The 14,152-nt window shown below is 41.5% G+C and overlaps 4 protein-coding genes across 4 annotated transcripts; 3 read left to right on the top strand and 1 right to left on the bottom strand.

Annotated features, from left to right (window-relative positions):
- Window positions 1-55: 55 nt before the first annotated feature.
- LOC108038586 (serine/threonine-protein kinase D3) lies at window positions 56-9,701 on the top strand. Its single transcript, XM_017115417.2, has 8 exons — window positions 56-262; window positions 1,666-2,192; window positions 3,694-3,838; window positions 4,685-4,822; window positions 4,904-5,094; window positions 5,958-6,936; window positions 7,373-8,110; window positions 8,979-9,701. The coding sequence occupies exons 2-8, from the start codon at window positions 2,067-2,069 to the stop codon at window positions 9,173-9,175; spliced, it is 2,514 nt and encodes an 837-aa protein (XP_016970906.1). The 5' UTR covers window positions 56-262; window positions 1,666-2,066; the 3' UTR covers window positions 9,176-9,701.
- Window positions 9,702-10,066: 365 nt separating this feature from the next.
- LOC108038581 lies at window positions 10,067-11,018 on the top strand. Its single transcript, XM_017115412.2, has 3 exons — window positions 10,067-10,496; window positions 10,596-10,750; window positions 10,805-11,018. The coding sequence occupies exons 1-3, from the start codon at window positions 10,067-10,069 to the stop codon at window positions 10,883-10,885; spliced, it is 666 nt and encodes a 221-aa protein (XP_016970901.1). The 3' UTR covers window positions 10,886-11,018.
- Window positions 11,019-11,313: 295 nt separating this feature from the next.
- LOC108038593 lies at window positions 11,314-12,745 on the top strand. The gene is made up of 3 exons (XM_017115425.2): window positions 11,314-11,467; window positions 11,525-12,134; window positions 12,191-12,745. The coding sequence occupies exons 1-3, from the start codon at window positions 11,401-11,403 to the stop codon at window positions 12,666-12,668; spliced, it is 1,155 nt and encodes a 384-aa protein (XP_016970914.1). The 5' UTR covers window positions 11,314-11,400; the 3' UTR covers window positions 12,669-12,745.
- Window positions 12,746-13,002: 257 nt separating this feature from the next.
- On the bottom strand, window positions 13,003-14,129 carry LOC108038594 (dynein light chain Tctex-type). The gene has a single exon (XM_017115426.2). It carries the CDS (start codon window positions 13,922-13,924, stop codon window positions 13,589-13,591), a length of 336 nt encoding a protein of 111 aa, XP_016970915.1. The 5' UTR covers window positions 13,925-14,129; the 3' UTR covers window positions 13,003-13,588.
- Window positions 14,130-14,152: the final 23 nt, after the last annotated feature.

Raw genomic sequence — 14,152 nt, forward strand, 5'->3', positions numbered from 1 at the left:
ACTGGGACTGGGTCTCTGGCATCGTCGGCGGCTTTGGCAGTCAGTTGGCCAAGTCAGTTGCTCTTTTGGCTTAACAAACTCAGAACGTGCCGCGGCGACGATGGCAGTGACATCAAATTGCAGCGCATAGAATAATAGACAACAGCAGGAAAAAGAGCGGTGGCAGTAAAAACAGAGGAAAGAGGCAGAATTCGGCTTAGTCACCATGTCCAAGTGGCATCCAACGGATGCAAGGAACTGAAAAAAAAAGGTTCTCAAAAATGTGTGTATTTGCCCAATAAATTATTAACAGAAATTCAGCGAGTGCCCAGCGGCAGCTTGTTGCTTTTGCTGTTATGTAAATGTATCAAATGTATCTCTTGGATACCATAAAGTATCTTAATATCTAAGTGTGTACGTGTTTTAGCCTTGACTTTAGGCCTCTGCGCTGCGTCATTTGCCTGTGCTTGTGATCCAATTTCGGCTATTTCTCGTTGATGTTGATGGTATCTCTTTGGTGCCAAGCACTTGAAGACTTTTTGGAGCAGCCTCCGCTTCCAGATGCCAGGAAAAACAGCCACCAGCTCCACCACCCCCTGCCCCCACCGAACCACTTCAATTGAAATTCAAAACGCACTCAGCTCCCAGCTGCGACTTTTGACTGATACACCTACTTAAAAAACAACAACGACGAAAATCCAGAAAGAAAAAAAAAAACAACGATGAGATACAAATTTAGAAAGTTGCTTGGCGGCCGCTCTCCCGAGTCTCTTTCTTGGCTTTCGTTTTGTTGTTCTTCCATTTTATTTTTTTTTTTCAATTTTCTCTCCCTTTCTTTAACATCTCTTGACATTCCTTTCATGGCCAGCACATATTTTCCGTCATGATTTTTTAATTATTTTTTAATGCCTCACACACACTCCATAAATGGGTCACAAACAGGCAGGGCACTTCAAAATAATTAGAAAGAATTCAAATCGCCCCGGCATTTTCCCAGATTGATCTTATCTCTGTAGTTTTTCTCATCACAATTAGCAACCAGTTTTTTGTATATAAATATAATGACGGGTGTGTAGTATACATATGGCCAATCGAGGGCTAAGTAATGGCAATTGAATCGGGTAATCGATTGCTGGATTATTTATGGCCCCATTGTCTCGTTTCTACACGCTCCATGACCTAACTTACTAATTCGCACACTTTATAATTGGATATCTGAGAAAAGATATATACATCTCTAACTAAGAAATCGAACTTAATTTGATTCTAGTTATATCTTTTTATAAATACTTAATTAATATGGTGGATTACATCTGGTTCCAATACTTTATCTTGCTTATTAAAAGCCAGACAGTCGGAATTATATAAGAAACACATTTATTTTGAAAGTGATAAGTCAGTTTTATTGAAGTGTTAATTAAAGGCAATGAAGCTGTACTGTGCTTTAATCTATTATTTTTTACGAAAGTTAACTTTGATAATGTAAACATAGCCGTTTTGCCTTTAACCTTTTGTTAACCTTTATGAAAGAAAGCCAATCGATCAATAGTTTCCAAAAGGCTGCTCTTTCTTCTCGAAATTCCTTAGAAAACTTTCTATGCAGTTCCAATAATATAAGACATTGAGTAAAGTGCATTTTTTCGTCAAACTTAAAATGATTTTATACCCCTTCTCATATCATTGCAGTTAGATTTCATGACCCAGAGGCGGCGGTGTGGCGGCAAATCTGGTTTATATCTCTTCTGGACATACAGAGCCCTGACCGACTGAGATCCTTGAACCGCAAAGCGACTCTGAACCGGAGCCAAAACAGAAAGCAGCTATAAGGATAGCGGTGGCAGGAGCAGCATTAAACTTACGTTTGTCCTTGGCATTTGCAATAACAACTGAGGGGTGGTTGGGAAACCTCGAGAAATCACTGCAAGCGAAGCGGAAAAGGAGGAATTTTATTGGATCAGAGGACAGGAGCTACGGAATAGAGGGGGCCCGCCCGAACCATCGCAATCCTGGCCCAACGAATCCACAGCACCTCCAACGGCAGCAGCGCAGCCAACGTCGGCAGCGGCGTCGGCAGCGTTCCCGTCATAATGGAGGGTCCTGAAGTCACATTCCTTTTCCAATTCGGCAGCGTCCGCGATGCAGTCTGCGTGCCCGCCCACGCCCTGACACTCAAAACGCTCAAGGATCTGGCCTGTGATTTCATCAACACAAAGGTAGGACCCCAAAGGTAGCTAAGACATAAGGATACCTTCACATACCATTCAAAAAGATATATATTTTTGAAGGAAACTTTATTTTAAGGTATAATATGCTCAGTTCAAATTTTTAAGGTTAATCTCGAATTTTATAAAATGTAATTAAGATTATCCCAAAGCATTTGCAATACACTATTAGTTAAATTAAATAGGTTTTTGAAGAGTATAAGTTACATATGTTACATAATCTCCATTACTTTAGTAAGATACCGGTGTGTGGGATTCACGAAGGAGGTTACCATCTGGTGACCCTATTTGCCATTTAGTTAATTATGCAAGGACCGTGCAGTAAACATGTCAACTGTAGAATATTTGAACGGCAGCCGGAAGGCGGCCAAGTCAACACACGGTGCAGTTAGTCAATAAGATTACAGTGGTCCTTCTCATAAAATAAGATTCAAAAAAGAAGAATGTAGTTTGGATTACGAAATTGAACGTTAGATAGCTTATAGGTTATTAACTAAAGCCCCTTACAAAAGAAAACATGACCAAAAGATAACTAAGTCTTAAAATATATTTTCATATAGGGCGCCAAAGTCTAATTAATTCTTTTTCGCAAATATAAAATAGTAAACATAGGCAATGTACCACGGTTTTCCTGTCAGGATAATTGAAGAAAGTCAGCACCGAGTAAGGGGCGGATTAATAAATGTATGTGTGCACAATAATTGCCTTATTTCATTAAGTTAGTCCAAGTTACATAGGCATGGACTCGTTTCCGCATGGCCCGTTTCCCCTCACGGCCCAGCTATCCATGGCCAATTCAATTAACCAGGCCGCAACTGGTGGTGTTCCCTAGTTCCATAACCAACGGCAGCTGCTCCTGGCACGACTCCTTCCGTCCGGTTTCTCGAAATGGGGATTGGCCAGGCGGGGGGTATAGTGTAATTTGGTTTATGCAGGATCAAAGACTCGTGCCTTTGAAATATACATACCATAGCAATCAGTAGCTTTTATCAAATAACTCCCGTAATGCATTCATTTCAGCATGTCATAAAGTAGTATGAATTGATTTCTTTGAATATTAGATCTAAGCTGATAGTAAAATAATATTTGGGAGGTCTTAGCCAAATATTGAACAAGGATTGCTTATAAATTAAATTACCTTTTGTTGATTATATGATATAGTTTCCTCAAATTAAAATGTAAGTTATCTCAACTTATATCGCAGTAATTTTTTCTAATTTGTAAGAGTATTTGCAAATATGTCGACACAATGCAATCTTTTCCGCAATGTTAAATTCCACCACCGTTGTTCCGTATCAATTGAAATCAATATGAAATTTTGTGCATATGGCAGGCTGGATCTTATCGGGCAATCAATTAAGATACGAATATGATATGATAATGGGCGGCCCAATGCAAAAATAAGCGTTAAACGAAGCCGAACATCGCAAATGGACATTGTGATATTGTCATTGTCGCCCGTGGAGTGCTCACATTCTGTTGGCCATTTCAGATACCGGACAGCGGACTCACGTATCTCTCGGAACGCATTCTGCTCTTCGTCCACGACTACAGCACCCCGAATGTGCTGCACATCATCAACTCGGCAGCGGAGGTGGTGGACGAGACCCTTGTGGAAATCGTGCTGACAGCCAGTCGTAAGTAGCTAGCCCGCAATCCGAGTCTTAAGAATTTCACACACTTCAAATACCAATCAGGGAAAAACTTTCACCAGAATTTCTCATCATTTATACATTAAAAAATTGACAGTTTTATGTCTGGGACTTATTGAATTGCGTCGAACCTTTAACAACAAAGTGTCATTCTCCATCAATATGATCAACCAATTTACTCTAATTTCTTTGATTAAAATAAAACAGCTTTCATTTGTAAATAAAATTTTTTTTAACAAATATATAAATACATTTTTTAAGCTAAGAGCTTAAATTTATTAATTTATTAAATTTATATTTGACTATCACTCCAAATATTTGAATAGCAAAATAGTTATATTAATATTTAATTTTTTTAGTTTTTCGATATGTTCATATTGAAACGCACTTGAAAGTGCATTCCTCTTATAAATTTCCTTTTCAGTGAAACATATTATCAAGGTTTAAATTCGTTAAAAATCTTTCCAGTAATAATAAAGCTTCATATACATAAAGAGCTGTTATCTTATCGATTCAGATTTATTGTTTACTTAGTAGGTAGATATCTTGTAATCAAACAAATAAATTATAAAAGCCATATTTATTTCAGTAATGAGTTTTAATTATAAATTAAAACTAGTTAATTTTTTTAATAACAACTAAGAAATATTGTCAGGATTTTCACACACTTGCTAGTTAAATAAACTTATGTTTCTTTTCATTATTGCTAAAAAAAATGTTTTGAAGGTTCGATGTATAGTTGAATAGCTCCATTTTCTTGGCTCATATACTAATAATTGTTAATTTAAAAATTTAAATCTGTCATATGTGCTCTAATTTCTCTTACTATAGCCATACTGTATCCGACCTCCGAGATGCCGACCCTCAAACCACACAGCCTGAATGTGCATTCCTACAAGGGGCCGACCTTCTGTGATTTCTGTGGCGGGATGCTGCTGGGACTGGTGCGCCAGGGCCTCAAGTGCGATGGTATGTGGAAAAGAGTGTGCAATGCGAAGGGGCAGACCCCCCACTAATCCCAATCCCCATCCGAATCCTTGCCACCCACAGGATGCGGTCAGAACTATCACAAGCGGTGCGTGGTGAAAATCCCGAACAACTGCAACCGCTCGAATGACGCCACTTCGAGGCGCTCCTTCACGCTCCAAGCGCCCCGCAGTCCGTCCGGCAGTTCGCAGCAGTCGCTCGTCTCCACGGAGGACTCGACCGGAACAGGACGGAACGACTCGAGCAGCTCTCTGGTAAAGCGCATGTCGGACCTTATGAATGATATTATTAAGAATTGACAGCCAGACAGGACCTTTTATAGTCTGTGTGAATGCGAGTGAAAGGGTGTGAAAGGGTGTTGGTTGACAGTTTCCGGTTATCCTGCGAGTATTTCAAATTGTACTTAACTTGGCTCACACTTTTACTTTGTATTATTTTCATGCTTTTTCCAATAAACTTTTATACTGCGCACTTTTAATGCTTTGTTAACTCTTTTGAATACTCGTAGGGGATTTGCGAAAATGACTGGGGGATACTAGTCGAACCGGGAAAAGAAAGGAAGGGTGGCTAGAAGTTGCCTTTATTAAAGTAAAATTGAATAAGAATATAATTGGAAAATTCATTCAACGTATACTAACCAGTTATCAGATTCTTAAAATTCATGCCTTCGTAGTTTCAATGCTTATGCTAATGCTTAATATTAATGCTTAAACAATTTATTTAGTTAAATCTGAGCATTAAGTCATCCTCTAAAAAAAATAGGGACTTTGTTATCCATTTTGCTGCTTATCGTGATAAAGTACAGCAACATTTATTTTAGAAAAATAAATTACTGGTGGTATTAGTAAACAACTTAATTTTCTATATCTTAAAACTCTCCATTTTTATCTGCCCAATTCAAGTTCCTAGAAATCTCGTTGAAAAAGTGAAAAAACTTGTAGAGCAGGGATGAAGCTTGAAGAGTAGACAACGAAATTATGAAAATTAGTTTTGCCCAATTAAGGCTATTAATGGAGTCCAGTCCGCGGGGAATACCCTGTGCGAATCCATCTCCAGAGCCTCTCAATTTGCTAATTAAGTAACGCCGGCTCACCCACTCTGCTTTCGTAATTCCCAGAATATTCCCGGTCGCCATCAGCGGACCCATTCATCGGGCAGCCGGAACGGAGTGACAGTGCTTCGGATTCCGCACACTTTCATGGTGCACACCTACGGAATACCCACGGTGTGCCAGCTGTGCAAGAAGCTGCTGAAGGGACTCTTCAAGCAGGGACTCCAGTGCCGCGACTGTCAGTACAACACGCACAAGAAGTGCATGGACAATGTGCCCCACGATTGCACGGGTGAGGCGCAGCTGAGCCAGCTGCAGATTCAGGCCGGTGCCAGGGAGCGGGACAACTTCTTCCGCGAGGAGTTCGACGACAGTGACGGCGACGATGGATCTGACTATGGCAAGTACAAGTCGGCCATGTCGGTGGGTGTGAATCTGGTGGCCGGACGACCCAGAGAAGCACCCAAAGCCCTGACCAATGCCCACAACTCACCGCCCGAGCTGGTCAACGGAGGCCTCGGGGACGACTCCAGTGGCGGCGGCGAGACGAGCAAGTCCAGCAGTGATGGCCAGTCGGAGCAGTCCCAATCCTCGACCTCCTCGTCGCCCAGTGCCAACATCCCGCTGATGAGGATCGTCCAGTCCGTCAAGCACACTAAGAAACGGGGTGGACAGGCCTTAAAGGAGGGCTGGCTGGTGCACTACACCTCGCTGGACAAGGCCGTCAAGCGGTATTACTGGCGACTGGACTCCAAGACCATCACACTCTTTGTCTCCGAGCAGGGTAGCAAGTACCACAAGGAGCTGCCGCTGGCGGAGCTCCTCTCAATTGAGAGCCACTTGGGTGATCCCCGACCGGAGTCCAACTACTGCTTTGAGCTGCGCCTGCCCAACCTCAGCTATTTCGTCGGACAGGATCCGCAGGTGGGCGCCAAAGAGGAGCAGGCCGTCCGGTTGCCACCGCCGGACAGCGGCATCGGAAGCGATGTTGCAAAGAGCTGGGAGACCAGCATTCGGCAGGCCTTCATGCACGTCACCAATACACGTAAGTAGGGGAATTTTTCATAGAAGGAATATTCGGCCCGTTGGTCAGCCTTCGGGTAACAGTGCTATACTGGCAGAGGTTTCCATTTGTTTTGAAATATTTAAATTTACAAATTTGATTAGCTCGCAAATTAATACATTTTATTCTTTTTTTTATAACTTTGTCATGATAAATGTATTTTAATACTTTCTGTACATAATTCAAAACAGATTTATGACACAAATGAAAGCCACAAAAAAGGGGGAACGTAAACTAATTAAATTGATAAATACAGAAAATAAGACAAATTATGTCTAACATTTTAAACGTTTCCAATTTTTCATTAACTTGTTTTTATAATTCTTGTAATAAGGGTGTTTCTGCGAATTCCTATACCACAAAACGAACTTCTTTTAGTGTTTGAAATCAACTAAATTCGAATTCCTACCTCTTACAGAATGCTGCGAGTCAGAGGAGCAGGTGCAGGACATGGGCCAACTGTATCAGATCTTTCCGGACGAGGTGCTCGGTTCCGGCCAATTCGGCGTGGTCTACGGCGGAGTGCACAAAAAGTCGCAGCGCGAGGTGGCCATCAAGGTGATCGACAAGCTGCGCTTCCCCACCAAACAGGAGGCGCAGCTGAAGAACGAGGTGGCCATCCTGCAGAACATCTCGCACTGCGGCGTTGTGAACTTGGAGCGGATGTTCGAGACCCCGGAGCGGATCTTTGTGGTGATGGAGAAGCTCAAGGGCGATATGCTGGAGATGATCCTGTCGCATGCGAGGGGTCGGCTGAGCGAGCGTGTGACCAAGTTCCTGATCACCCAGATCCTGATCGCCCTCAAGTACCTGCACTCGCAAAATATAGTCCACTGCGACCTCAAGCCGGAGAATGTACTGCTCTCCTCGGACGCCGAATTCCCTCAGGTGAAGCTCTGTGACTTCGGCTACGCTCGGATTATCGGCGAGAAGTCCTTCCGGCGATCGGTGGTCGGCACTCCGGCCTATCTTGCCCCGGAGGTGCTCCGGAATAAGGGCTACAACAGGTCGCTGGACATGTGGAGCGTGGGCGTCATCATCTACGTGAGCTTGAGCGGCACCTTTCCCTTCAACGAGGAGGAGGACATCAACGACCAGATTCAGAACGCGGCCTTCATGTACCCACCCAATCCGTGGAAGGAGATCTCCTCTAATGGTGAGTTGCAACTTTAACTTCAGCCTTCGATTTATCGAACCACAAAATTCTTAAGCCTCACATTTACAAATTTTCGACTTTTCGTGATGTGTCCAAATTTTCGAAAAATGTTTTTGCAGACAACCGTCCAAAAACTTCACTTCTAAGCCCATACATTTTCTTACAGTCATCAGATTTCAAAGTGGCACACCTCTAAATGATTGTGGTTTAATTCTCAAAAATTCTGTGTATTCAACTTGTTTTGTATTTTTGGGTCGATTTTTCGTCATTTTTAAATGTTACCCCTTTCCACATTTTCGAAAAATGGCTTTGCAGAAAAGTGCCCTAAAACCTTCACTTCCAAGCCCATAGCTTTTCTTACATTCATCCGATTTCAAAGTGGCATACCTCCTAATGTTTGTGGTTAAACCCTCATAAATTCTATTTAACTTGGGTTGTCATTTTCATAAATTCAAATTTTCGAGAAATGGCTTTGCAGAAAAGTGTCTAAAAACTGCACTTCTAAACCAATAACTTTTCTTACAAAAATCCGATTTTAAAGTGGCTAACTTCAAAATAATTGTGGTTTAATTCTACATAAATATGCGTTTAAATCTTGATTTAAAATTTTCGCTCCATTTTTTGTAATTATATAATCTTGTAGTAATACACATGTAACCATTTTCTTCATTTCCATTTCCTTTATAATGTAAAAACCTTAAAAATTATATAACTTTGTATTAGAAGTAACAGCAAAGTCATACTGCAAATACAATAAGTACAATACAATAAGTAGGTCGGAATTTGAGGAAGGCAAAAGGCTTGGAGAATTGTTTGAGTAAAGCTTTTTTGAACGGGACTAACTTTTCCATTTGTTATTTATTCCCAGCCATTGATCTGATCAACAACTTGCTGCAGGTGAAGCAACGCAAGCGGTACACGGTAGACAAAAGCCTTCTGCACTGCTGGTTGCAGGACAAGCAGACGTACCGCGACCTCCGGACCCTGGAGACCCAGGTGTGTGGCGGAAGGTACCTAACCCACGAGGCCGATGACCTCCGCTGGGACTGTGCGGGCGACATGTGACCTGGCTGTGAACCCGAAGAGATCCTCGAGAGCACCACCGAGACAATGAGCTGCACCACCACCGAGAACTATCGTCCACCTCCGGCGGATTGTGCTGGATGCCATCGGCTTTCGAATTGCGGGAACTCACCCAAATCGGAGGCCATGAGCGATAAGGCCCTGAAATGGATGCGGTTCCATCTCTGCCGGCACATTAAATAGCAGTACAACCTTATTGCCTAGCCCATAAGTTTATCCTATCTCTCTAACTCGCTTTTCGATAACTGCTAAACAAATGAACTCTTCTAACTTACAACTCTGTGTGCTAAATTTTTCTCTAGAATCAAAATTAGTGGATAGCTTTAATTCGTTAACCACCTACTGGCAACTCTTATGAATAACTCTACACAAATAATATACATAAACCCAGAAGTAACTGTAAAGCTCAGATCCAGTTTAGAACCAATGGCCATACGGTACAAAAAAAAACACCAACCAAACTAATGGCCAAGAAAATATAGCTGAATAAACAACGCTTAACAATTAAGAGGTGCACTCTTAAAGATCTTTTATTTACAAGTGTAGGCATGAAAATAGGTAAGACTATAAAATTTAGTAGCTAAAATAGTAGATGTTTGTTTGTCTAATTTAAATGTACTCCAAGATTTTTTTTTGACTACTGCAAGGAAATATTATTTATATTTATATTCCAAATATTAATAAGAACATTTTTTTAAACGGAAGCTGTAACGATTTCAATCCATGATTATGCCTGTAAGTGTTTATTTTGTCACCATCATCCAAATGTGCACCGCAGTATCACAAATCGCTGGCCTGCGACGGATGGCACCTTTCTCGGAAGACTTCTTCAGCGCTTTCCAGCAGTTCTTTACCAGCAAACCAGCAGGCAAGATGTGCTTCTTTATGGTTAAGTGTTTCCTCCTTTTAATTCTCTCCAGGAATAGTCGACAAGGAGATGACTTTACCACACCCAGTGCCGCTTGGCTAGAATATCAGCGGGAGAGATTTGGTATCAATAATCCCCTTATGGTAAGTTCTACCAAGGCACCCACCCTAAATGTGGATGTGGTGACCCCAAAAGTGGAGACCACATCCCGGAGACATTCTTCCAACCCTCCCGAAAACCCGAGCCAGGAATCGGGGGAAGAGGGAACCACAGAGCAGCCATCGGATGATGAGGGAATGGAAGTGCCCAGCATTCAGGGATTTTTAAAGTTCCTTAAGACCATGCAGAACACCTGGATCAAGAAGTCTGCTTTGACTTTCGGGAAGAAGATAAAGCTGCTGCAGAACCTACGCGACAATCTCATGCGACTAATTGGTGCGAATAAGAAAATAAAAAAAATTTACAGATAAATCTCAAATCTATTTAAATTAAAAATATTGCTAAAATGTATTTTCTACTTCAATTTCCAAACAGAGCAACAGTTTGCATCTATGTGGCAGCCACCAGAGCGAAAAAGGCGACGACGACGTGGTTTACTGGATGATTCGGAGATAGATTTTCCACCTGAGGCGGCACTTATGACTATAAACTTTCTGACATTTGCGGTTTTTCTTATCAAACTGGTCATGGTACGCTGGTTGTAATCTTTAAGTAAACTATTTGAAAACTTAATACATTTGCAGCAAGTGGTGAAGATTGTTAAAAGCAAACATTATTCACTTTCTGGATTCAATATTTTACCGGAATCCGGCAGACGTCCCTAAACATTTTATTGGAACTACAATTAAATAATATTTTGTCCAAATAAATCAAACTCTTTTTTAGTTTAGCTTAAATGTTTTTGCTGCTATGGCATAGGCAAGAAACTTTAAATTAAAATTAAATCTGTACTAAGGAACTCATTAATTCGTTGTTTTGTTCCGAAAATGGTTGGGAAAGGTGGAATAAAATTGAAATTAAATAGATTTTACTTCAACTATTGCATTTGTTTTTGTTGACGTGGTATAATAATGCATAAGGAAAGTGTTATTTTTGTATATTTATTTATTTTTTAAATTAGAAAGTGGGAACTTAATACAATATTTTTTTAAATAACTTGAACAGTTGTATTTTAACTTTTAACTGCGACATGAAATCACTTGCAACCAGTGATTTGTTCCCACGTCTCATATCACTTAGCTTGTGTCAGTGAACAGTCAGCTGTTGCCTTTTTCTACACGTGCTGCAGTTGAATTGTTTTTGAACTCGGGAACTATCCAATATATGTATATTTAAAAATATGGAAGATAAAATACAAATAGAGTCCGTTTGCAATCACAAAAGAGACGAGCACTTGCCCACTATATGTAAGCAATAAACGTTTTGCATTTACTACAGAAATAACACAAATTTTCTATCCACAGTGAAATTTCAGAATGGATCACTTTTGGGCACCGCCGATTTTTGTACCGTGGAGAGCACTACGGATCGAAAGAAGCAAGCACTGGTAGTGGCCGGAAATCAGGTGTACTCAGGTGACCTGCAGGATAGCCAAGAATTCGACACCTACATCTGCCTGAGGAACAAATCCACCAACAAAGTACAAATCGTGCCCGTGCAACAGGCCTTGCTGTCCAATCACATTTACAAGGAACTGGATCGCCAGAAGCGAAAGGTACCCATGTTGAGCAGGGAGCACGCCAACAAGAAACTGCTCAAGGAGTTTGGTGGACGCAAGGCATCCCGATTTGTGGACAACCACGAACAGATGAAGGTAAACGTGGAGGTCGTGCGTCAGGATCTGGACGAAACTGTGAAATCATCGACTCAGAACGCAGACAATGAGGATGATTCTTTGGCGGATGTAAGCATCAGCAACGAGGAATACCTGGCCTCCATAGTACCGAAGTTCGACAAGGAGGCCACCGAATTAAGTGGTGTTTACGATGTGGCGGATGTGATTCCGAGCGCTCTGCTTGAGCGGCTGGACGAGGAGGCCAAAGTGGTGTTCTCAACGCCTGCCCAGACTTTGCCGTAAGTAGTATATCTAACTAAACAAAAGAATTTGGCTACAGTCTCTTTCCTTACAGTATTAAATCGGAATACCTTAAGACCTGTTTGGGTCGCATTCAGGAGAAGACGAGCACATCCAAGCAAGACTTCCTGCACATCAAGCTTATCGTATACATGGACGCCTTGCAGTCACTGATTTCCCTTCGTTCCCGGCAAATGCAGAATGTGGAACTCTCTCAGATCACAGAAAAGATAGAGAATGATATACGCCATCGATTTGCTGATCCCAATGTGGCCAAACGCGGAACTCGTACCAATTTTAGTACTGAAAAGGCGCTTACGCACTTCATAGTGATGTCCTTGCTCATCAGCGAAAAGTACGAGGTGGACATCAATGTCCTCTCCCGCGTTTTGGCCACCAGCAAGGATAAAATTAAGCAGTACGCTCATATTGTGAATGCCTTGCCGAAATCCCGTTCAGACATTCTCAGCTTGCGGCTGCCCAGCAAGGTTCCGGCACTAAAATTAGCTCGTCGTTTTCAGCGCAAGAAGTAGAATGAGTTTTCCAAGGTTACCTCCTCCATCGATTAAACAAAACCGGAGGCGGGTCAATAAAGTTTATTTTATCCAGATGATGTGTGTTTTCTTGATTTGGGAAGGCATTTGCAGCGCCGGAAAGTAAAATTCCGATTCTCACTCACTAAAAGACCATCTAAATAATAGGAAATAAGTGGTTAGCGATTTAAGGTAAAGAACTTATATAGCTTGGAGAACTTCCTTACACAATAACGATATATTTGAGTGTTTTGTTATAGTGAACAGGAGTTTAATATGATGTTTATCAATTCTAACTAGTTTGCCAATATAAAAAAAAGTATTGCAAAACTCGTTATTCTTCTTTTTCTTACTTTATTTACTTTTTGAACAAAAACCAAGATAAGATAAGGCGCTTACACTTGCAGAATGAATATTTTCGTGGTATTTGTTTCTTACTTATTTGAAATGTTAAATTTAATCGACTTTAAATAAGAATAGCTGCCATGAAAACTATTGATTTACAATTCAAGCAATCCTACCTAGTTTTACCAATATTATATGATTGCGCCACCAACAGTTTTAACTAAATTGATATATCCAGGCTATTTTGTATCACTAAATTACAGAGTTATCTGTTTTTACATTATTTATTTAGGCTTTTAGTCTGAAAATCAAGAATAACATTGGGCGTGTACACTGGCAACGAATAGTTGCTTGGAAACAATATTGTTTTCCAGTGTTCATAATTAATTTCGTCCTTGCAGCAGGATGGCCGACCAAAGTTCGTGTGGTTTTCGTGTTGTGTGGATGTGTGTACGACGGCAATCTTGTTAATCCCTCCCCCTTATCAGTTAGTTTCAATTATCGACCTCAAGTCCCGGGTGATTTCCCGAGTTAGAAGTCCTCCGGTCCCGAGTCTTCGGAATCCTAATCCAACTCTAAACGGCCAGTCCGAAGACAGAAACGATGCAATACATGGTTTTGTTCTCCCAGCGCACAGTGCAGGATCCATCGGTGTCATTGTTCCAATAACAGGAGCTAGCGGTGTGCAGTCCTGCTCCATTCTTCTGCATGATCATAGCGGTCACAATGTACTTGTAGGGCTTCTGCTCCTTGGTGAGGACTGTGAGGCAGTTCTCCACCACCTGGCCGGTCCAGTTGTTCACCTTGTCGTGCTGATAGGCGTTTCCACCGATGGTCGTCTCGATGGCCTCCTTAATAGTCTTGCTCACGTCGTCCACAATGAACTGGCTTTCTTCGCGTGAGTCATCCATTTTCGCAGCTTCGATTTAGTTATTCCGGCAGCTGGTCAAAAATGTATAATTACTGATTGCTGTCCTTGTTGCTGCAGCTGTTGTCCTTGTAGTTGTGCGCGCGTTTTTGCGTTCGTCGGCTGCGTTTGGGCAGGCGAAATAAAATATGTTGCCAGTGTTTTTTTCGAAGGGATGTGCAAAGCCTGCTTGGGTTTTATTTGGGGGTATTTTTTGGCCGACGTGATGAGG

This window comes from Drosophila rhopaloa, unplaced genomic scaffold, assembly GCF_018152115.1.
Source record: "Drosophila rhopaloa isolate 14029-0021.01 unplaced genomic scaffold, ASM1815211v1 contig_178, whole genome shotgun sequence".
Classification (NCBI taxonomy): Eukaryota; Metazoa; Arthropoda; class Insecta; order Diptera; family Drosophilidae; genus Drosophila; species Drosophila rhopaloa.

Coding starts and splice junctions, on each gene's coding strand:
- LOC108038586 (XM_017115417.2), top strand. CDS start 2,067: ATGGAGGGTCCTGAAGTCACATTCCTTTTCCAATTCGGCAGCGTCCGC. Junction 5,095..5,957: donor ACGACTCGAGCAGCTCTCTG/GTAAAGCGCATG, acceptor CGTAATTCCCAG/AATATTCCCGGTCGCCATCA. Junction 8,111..8,978: donor GAAGGAGATCTCCTCTAATG/GTGAGTTGCAAC, acceptor ATTTATTCCCAG/CCATTGATCTGATCAACAAC.
- LOC108038594 (XM_017115426.2), bottom strand. CDS start 13,924: ATGGATGACTCACGCGAAGAAAGCCAGTTCATTGTGGACGACGTGAGC.
- LOC108038581 (XM_017115412.2), top strand. CDS start 10,067: ATGTGCTTCTTTATGGTTAAGTGTTTCCTCCTTTTAATTCTCTCCAGG. Junction 10,497..10,595: donor CAATCTCATGCGACTAATTG/GTGCGAATAAGA, acceptor ATTTCCAAACAG/AGCAACAGTTTGCATCTATG. Junction 10,751..10,804: donor TTCTTATCAAACTGGTCATG/GTACGCTGGTTG, acceptor ATACATTTGCAG/CAAGTGGTGAAGATTGTTAA.
- LOC108038593 (XM_017115425.2), top strand. CDS start 11,401: ATGGAAGATAAAATACAAATAGAGTCCGTTTGCAATCACAAAAGAGAC. Junction 11,468..11,524: donor CGAGCACTTGCCCACTATAT/GTAAGCAATAAA, acceptor TTCTATCCACAG/TGAAATTTCAGAATGGATCA. Junction 12,135..12,190: donor ACGCCTGCCCAGACTTTGCC/GTAAGTAGTATA, acceptor CTTTCCTTACAG/TATTAAATCGGAATACCTTA.